Below are 7,975 nucleotides of genomic sequence, written 5' to 3'. Positions count from 1 at the left end.
CTCTAATGTAACTTTAAGTAAGTCGCTTGCTCTTTCTCAACCAATCATCCCTTATTTGTATAACATTTTTTTTAGACTTTTTAAAAAATTTGCTATAGGGTGTGTGTGCTTTCCAGAGACAGAGAGAAAAAAGTGAGAAAACAACCCTCATAGGAGGGTTCAACCATGCCAAAATCTCTTTTTCTCCATTTTCCTCTGGGGATTTTGGGCATGCGCACATACGTCCCCAGTGTGTTTTTCAAGCTGCCAGGTCAGGACTCAAACTACGCAGTTGGCCATGTAGGATCCAGCTGCCTTAACCACACCACCTGATTGCCTCCTAGAAATTTATTATTTAATTTGTGAGGACCTGTGCACTTGCCAGAGAGAAACAAAGAGAGGGGGAAAGCACCTCCATGGGACTAGTCATGCTATAATATAATCCCTTTTCTTCCATTTCCCCCTCCTTTCTGGATTTTGGATGGGCACACACACGTTTGCCATGATTTCAAGCCACAGGGTTTGCGATTTGAACTGCATGGTCAACTATGTGGGATTCCAGCTCCCTTAACCACCAGACCACAGGCTGGGTGGAAAATGATTTCTAAGACTACTTAAAACTCTAAAATTATATGACACATATAAGGTCTATTGATGTTACTTTACAGTTCACTCTAATGAGTGGGGGTAAGTTATGAGCAAAAAAGAATCATTAATTCACATCTTTTCACCTACTGTGAGCATTTAAAAGCAAGGAACCTTAATAAAAACAGAGAAAGTCCTCTTTCTGTTCTCTTTCTTAGATAAATCAAAACCATTGAAGTCCAGTGAGTCCCTCTGCCCCGAAAAGTCCAGGGTCACTCAGGAAGGTAGCTTTACACAAAGAACAACGATGAAGAACACAAACAGAAGCCACAGTATATGTTTAAGTCACCCTTTCTTAGGTTATGAATGCATTTTGAGAATCTCTTATATTCTTTGCAGTTACTCAAAATCCTCAGAAGAAAAGTACCATTTACAATAAGAATGTGATAAATGTCACAAGCTTCTACACCAGGTCATTTTTTTGTTTTTTCAACCTCAAAACTTGCCAGAGCGAGGACTTTGTCTCCAGAGCCTAAGGAGAAAGACACAGTAAGTGAAAAGGTTATTTCAAACGCATTTACAATTCCAAGTAAAGAAGGAAGAATCTATTGTATGGATACTGAAATAAAAAATAGAATTAGCCTCTGATATCCGTGCATTAACCCCCTATACCTCTCCACTGCCATCCCAATTTCCTTTCCTCTGCACAAAATATTCAGTTACAAAGAAAGCTTACTGGCTACAAATCTTTACTCTAGATCTAGATATGTAGTAGAATATGTATAATTTTAATTCACTTTTATAGTTACACCTACCTGACATGTATTTTAAAAAGATTAGGCTGCCTTGATTATTTTCATTTAAAAAGTACTGGGAAATAAGGCCAATACAACAGACTTATAAAGGAATCCATTCTTTATACTTTTAAACTCAAGAAAAGGTCACCATTTTATCTCTTCCTTACTCTGTCAATCTGGAGCAGTAATACATATCTAGCTTTCAGAAGTACGCTAGTACTCACCAAGATCTGTAGAGACTTTCTCAAACTGGCTGAGTATAGCACCTGCATTTGCTGACAAGAAGGCTTCATCATCTGCAGTCAGCTAAACAAAACGAAACAGAGTTGGTTCCAATGTTACAATCTAGGAACCAAAGTTAAGAGTATCTTTGAATCAGGAACTATTTTTCTTTTTTTGAGAGGTTTTTGCTATAGGGCACGTGCGCTCACCAGAGACAGAGACAGAAAGGGAGAAATCACCCCACAGGGGCATGGCTACACCGCAATCCCTTCTTTTCCATCTCCTCTTGGGATCTTGGGCACACATGCACGCATGCCTGGCATGAGTTTAAACCACGGGGTCCAGGACTCAAACTGTAGTCAACTACATGGGAGTCCAACGACATAGCCATTAATCCAACTGCTGGTCCCTGAACCACAAATTATTCATACATCATGAACTAAGTTCTACTTTTAAAAAGAGTTATTGTTTACTTAACTTTATTTATTATTATTATTATTTCCCAGCTTGATTAGAGAGCAAGAGAGAGAGGGAAAGTGAGAAAACAAGTTGCCAGGTCCAGGACTCGAACAGCAGTCAGTCATGTGGGAGTCCAGCACCTTAACTACTGCACCACGTGCTGGCCCCAAAGGTTTTTTTTTTAAACTACCAGAGGGCATGTATACTCACAAGAGAGAGACAGAGGGAGAAAGCACCCACAGTGGGGCATGGTCATGTCACAGTGCCTTCTCTATTTCTCCATCGTGTTGGGATCTGGGGCATATACACCACCGAGGCTGGGATTTAAACCATGGCTGGGCATGTGAGATCTGGCTCCCATAACCACTAGGCTATGGGGCCAGCCCAAGGAGCTCTCTACCAAAGATTTCACACTTTTTCTTTATAACATGTCCAATAAATTAAATACTAATACCTTTTCTCCAAGTTTCCTGAGAGCTGTTAGTATCTCCACTTTCTGTTGAGTGTATAGGTCTCTTTCCAGCTTTCCGACCATCAGATCTCTATCCATCTGTAATGGATTAATGCAAGACATATAATATCAAAGTGAAAAGCATTCTGTGTATAAAATCCAGACTTTTAGACTGATTTTTTAAAAAATAAAATCCTTCAGCTGATTAATATTATACAGAATTACAAAAATAATCCAAGACAAGCATAATAGAAATGCTGTCATACAGTTCTAATGTCTTTTTTTTTTTTGAGAGAGATTTTCGCTATAGGGCGCGTGCGCTCACCAGACAGACAGAGAGAGACACAGAGGCAGAAAGTGAGAAGTCACCCCCCAGAGAGGATGGTCACGCCGCAATCCCTTCTCCTCCACTCTCCTCTCGGGATCTTGGGCACACACGCACACGTGCCCAGCGTGAGTTTTAATGCGAACTGCGGTCGACTACGTGGGAGTCCAGCGACATAGCCATTACGCTAACTGCTGGTTCCCCAGTTCTAATGTCTTTTAATGCTAATCATAACCAATGTCTTTGTTATTACCTCTATTGAATGTTCAGGAGGCAGATGGTGTGGTGGTTAAGGGCGCTGGATTCCCACATGGTCAACTGTGTAGGAATCCTGGACCTGGCGGCTTGCTTTCTCGCTTTCCCTTTCTTTCTTTGTCTCTGTCTCTCTCTGGTAAAATTAAAATAATGATAATAATAACAAATGGAATTAAATAAATAATTATTTTTAAAAATAACAAAAGTTAGGAGAGGAGCTATCCTTAAAAACTCATTTCAGGGACCAGCGGGTGACGTGGTGGTTAAGGTGCTGGATGCTCCCACATGGCTGACCACGGTTCAAGTCCTGGACCTGGTGGCTTGCTTTCTCACCTTCTCTCTCTCTCTGTGTCTCTCTGGTCAAAATAAAAATGAATGAATGAATAAATAAAGTTAAATAAATAATTAAAACTAACAAAATGTTTAAAAAAAAAACTTATCATAAAAAATAAAAAAGAAACTCATTTTATTAGGGGCCAGCAGGTGGTGTGGTGGTTGGAACGCTGGATTCCCACATAGTCGACCATGGTTCAAGTCCCAGACCTGGTGGCTCACTTTCTCACTTTCCTTTTCTCTCTCTCTCTTTCTCTGGTCAATGACAACAAAAAACTCATTTCATTAGACTAAAGTGTGCTTTGTAAGCTTAAATAAGATAACTGGTATCAGACTCCTGACACATATTAAATGTCATCCTCATCACCAGAAACATTAATAGTAATAGAGCAAGGATTCAAATCCAGGCAGTCTGACTGCTCTATTTTTTTTTTTTATGGGTAATGATTATTTTTTTTTGGGCTAGCAGGGGGGGTTATGGTTAAGGACGCTGGACTCTTGTATGGCCAATCGCAGTTCAAGTCCCAGACCTGGTGGCTTGCTTTCTCACTCCCTGCACCCCCACTCTGTCCCTTTCTGGTCAAATTTAAAAAAAAAATTAAGTTAATTTTATTTATTTTAATTTGACCAGAGAGAAAGTGAGAAAGCAAGCCACCAGGTCTGGGACTTGAACCATGGTCAGCCATGTGGAAATGTCCAGCGCCTTAACCACCACACCACCTGCTGGTCCCAGTCTGACTGCTCTTAATCCATGCTGTTAATCACTATGCTGCTCAATTCCTCATAGTTGCAAATAATTTGTGAATCCCCCACCCCTTTTTAAAAATTTGCTATAGGGTTTATGTGCTTGCCAAAGAGTGAGAGAAAATGAGAAAGTACACCTTTGGGAGGATGGCCACTCCAGAACCCCTCCTCCTTCATTCTCTTGGAATTTTGGCCATGCAAGCAGAGTGTTTTTCAAGCTGTAGGGTCAGGGACTGAAACCATGCAGTCATGTAGGTTTCAGCTACCTTAACCACCATTCTACCTGGCTGGCCAATTAGATAATTCTTAATTACTCAAGTCTATAAACAGATTTCTGGAAGTTTCAGACTTATAAAGATGCTTGAAATTCTTAGATGAGCTAGGCTACACATGCATAAAAGAAATGCTAATAAATTCTCAGTACGATTTCAAGTTAGAGCTCCAGAAGCAAATATAACATTTTAAAGGTAGAGTCAAAGTAGAAGCAATCACTAGCAATTTAAACTGTTGTATACTGTTTAAACCTCCATATTCACTATCAATCATAATTGCTCAAAGTACTAATTTTGACAGAAAATTACAGGTTGTAGCTCTAAAATATACTAGGCAATTTTTAAACTGTAGAATATCATGATGAGCAAATTCTTGGGCTAGGAAAAAGAAACACACACAGCTATTAGATCAATTTAAAAAAACATTACCTCTGCTAACCTTGTCCGAAGCTGACCTGGTTGTTTCTTTGCAAACAATCTGATGACCTCTGGAGTTTTAAAAGCCTGGCTGATAGCTGCCTGAATAGCCTAAAAACAGAAGAAGGTACAAACTAACCAAAACATTCCAACAAATTAGAGACAGTAATCATCGATTCTTTTTTTTTTTTTGGAGAAGTTTTTGCTATTGAGCCTTTGTGCTTGTGTGCACTCGCCAGAGAGAGAGACAGAAAGCAAGAAATCATCCCCAACGGAGGATGGCCACGCCACAATCCCTTCTCCTTCATTCTTCTCTCGGGATCTTGGGCACACACGTACACTCGCCCAGCATGAGTTTAAGCCACCAGGTCTGGGACTCAAACCGTGGATGACTACATGGGAGCCCGGCAACGTAGCCATTATGCCAACTGTTGGCCCCCAATTATTTACTTTTTATATTGTTTTTAAGACAGTTTTTTTGCTATAGGGCATGTACGCTTGCCAGAGACAAAGAGAGATAGAGAGACAGAAAGCGAGAAATCACCTCCTGGAGGATGGCTACACTCAATTCTCCTCTCGGGATTTCGAGTAGTACGCACGCACATGCACCTGGTGTGAGTTTCAAGCTGCCAGGTCCAGAACTAGCACCAGGGTTGACTATGTGGGAGTCCAGCAACATAACCATTATGCCATCTGCTGATCCCATAATCAATTATTTATTAATAGGTCTTTTTTTCATCAAACATTGTTACAATTTCAGTTTTCATTGGCTATTCCTGTTACTGGAGCCAAATATTGATACCTAACTAAATATCTGAAAGGATATGCTGCTTTATGCACATTCATCTGGAAGTAACAAAAATGGTACACTTTCTATCTAAAATAAATCTACAAAAGAAAGAAAGTACTGGGGCTGGCAGATGGTGTGATGGTTGAGGGGCTGGTCTCCCACATGGCTGAGGACAGTTCGAGTCCCAGACCAGGTGGCTTGCTTTCTCATTCTCCTTCTCTCTGTCTCTCTCTGATCAAACTGAATAATAATAATAAATAAATAAATAATTCTTAAAAAAAAAAAAGTACCAAACTCTGTTGCTGATCTAAGTAAATCATGCTCACCAGCTGCATTCCACTTAGTTCATCTACCAAAGTCATATTTCCAGACATAATTTTCTTCAGTGAATCATTAAATTCATGGAGTTGCTCCAGAGTTTCCTTTTTGGTTTCTTCATATTCATCTGTATCAAGTTCCTCCCTGAAGTACAGTAAACATAGTAATATAGAAAAATGAAGAAAGTGATCTTAGTACTTGTACACGAGAAAAAATGCTGAAGGGAAAAGAAACATCAAAATACTGATGATGGGGGCCAGCGCATGGCCAACTGTGTTTCGAGTCCCGAACCTGGTGGCTTAAAACTCACGCCAGCATGTGTGTGTGCATGCCTGTGATCCCGGAAAGAGAACTGAGGAGAAGGGATTGTGGCGTGGCCATCCCCTGGTGTGATTTCTCACTTTCTCTCTTATTGCCTCTGTCTCTCTTTCTCCCAGTAAGCACAAACACCCTAAGACATAAACTTCTTAACAAAAAAAGAGCTAACTATGGACTTGTTCAGATAGCAGTAGTATTGCCATTTTTCTGCAAGTGGTTACCAAAATGAGGCACGCTTTACAAACCGCACTAAAACTGCAGTCAACTACATGGGAGTCCAGCGACATGGCCATTACGCTATCTGCTGGCCCCAAAATACTATAAAATATTACTAATGTAAATTTTAACCATCTTATTTCTTTGACCTCCTTTCTAATCAGCAGATTATAGGCTGCATAATTTTTTAAATAATTATTTATTTAATTCTATTTATTGATTCACTTATTTTAATTTGACTAGAGAGAGAGACAGAGAGAAAGAGAAACCACCAGGTCTGGGATTAGAAACATGGTCAGCCATGTGGGAGTGCCCAATGCCTTTACCACCATGTCATCTGCTGTCCCAATTATAGGCTGCATTTTTTTTTTTTAAGAGGTTTTTTGCTATAGGGCGCGTGCGCTCACCAGACAGACAGGGACAGACAGAGAGACAGAAAGCGAGAAATCACCCCTCAGGGGGATGGCCACACCGCAATCCCTTCTCCTCCATTCTCCTCTCGGGATTTTAGGCACACACGCACATGCGCCCAGCGAGAGTTTAAGCCACCGGGTCTGGGACGCAAACCGCGGTCAACTACATGGGAGTCCAGCGACATAGCCATTACGCTAACTGCTGGACCTAAGCAGTAACTTCTCACTCTCATTCTGATACTAGGCACAGCTGTTTTAAATAATAAAGATGAATTAGATGCTATTATTTCCATTTACGAGAGGTTAAGGATGTATTTCGCCCAAGTTCACATGTACTTAGTAATTCACTGAAAGACCTTCACTTCTCAGCCTTTATGACTCCTAAGGCTGATTAGTTTAGTTCTGTAGCAGACAAAAGCACTGTGAAGAACACTAGAGTGGAAATCAAAATCACATATGGGCCTGCATCTAGAGAGATTATAATTTCGCTGCAGAAAAAGGCCATTTCACAGAAAAATAATACAATTTTACTCTTACCTGCATTCCTCCAAATCTTGTAACTGCTGCATTAGTCTATCCAGCTGTTCTTCTAAATTCTGCTTTAATTTGCTTGTCTCTGTCTTTCCTCTGGAAGCCATTTTAATCTCTATTAGAATAACAAACCCACATATAGTATATTAGATTTGGTTATTGGAAGACATTCAAAATACCAGTGCAATTTAAAATAGGCCCTTTGGGGACCAGCAGGTGGTGTGGAGACTGAGGCACCAGACTCCCACATGGTCAACCAGTGTTTTGATTACTGGACCTGGCAGCTTGTTTTTCACTTTCCAACCTCCTCACCCCATTTCTCTCTGGTAAATTAAAATAATAATAATAAATGAAACTAGGGTCTCTAGGTGGCATGGTGGTTATGGTGGCTGGATTCCCACGTGGTTGATCATGGTTCGAATCCTGGACCTGGTGGCTTGCTTTCTCATTTTCCCTCTCTTTCACTGTCTCTTTCTGGTAAAATTAAAATAATAAAAAGAATAACAACAATAAATAAACAAATAATTCTTTTAAAAAATAATTATTTATT

The 7,975-nt window shown here is 40.2% G+C and overlaps 1 protein-coding gene across 1 annotated transcript; it reads right to left on the bottom strand.

Moving 5' to 3' along the window:
* Positions 1–899: 899 nt before the first annotated feature.
* On the bottom strand, positions 900–7,535 carry LZIC (leucine zipper and CTNNBIP1 domain containing). Its single transcript, XM_006145361.2, has 6 exons — positions 7,432–7,535; positions 5,956–6,091; positions 4,852–4,950; positions 2,497–2,592; positions 1,586–1,667; positions 900–1,096 (listed from the first exon to the last, which is right to left on the bottom strand). The coding sequence occupies exons 1-6, from the start codon at positions 7,530–7,532 to the stop codon at positions 1,038–1,040; spliced, it is 573 nt and encodes a 190-aa protein (XP_006145423.1). The 5' UTR covers positions 7,533–7,535; the 3' UTR covers positions 900–1,037.
* Between the last annotated feature and the right edge of the window lie 440 nt (positions 7,536–7,975).

The sequence above is a fragment of the Tupaia chinensis genome, unplaced genomic scaffold (assembly GCF_000334495.1).
Source record: "Tupaia chinensis unplaced genomic scaffold, TupChi_1.0 Scaffold000146_1, whole genome shotgun sequence".
Classification (NCBI taxonomy): Eukaryota; Metazoa; Chordata; class Mammalia; order Scandentia; family Tupaiidae; genus Tupaia; species Tupaia belangeri.
The sequence above is the reverse complement of the archived record's forward strand: the minus strand, read 5'-3'. Positions and strand labels throughout refer to the sequence as shown.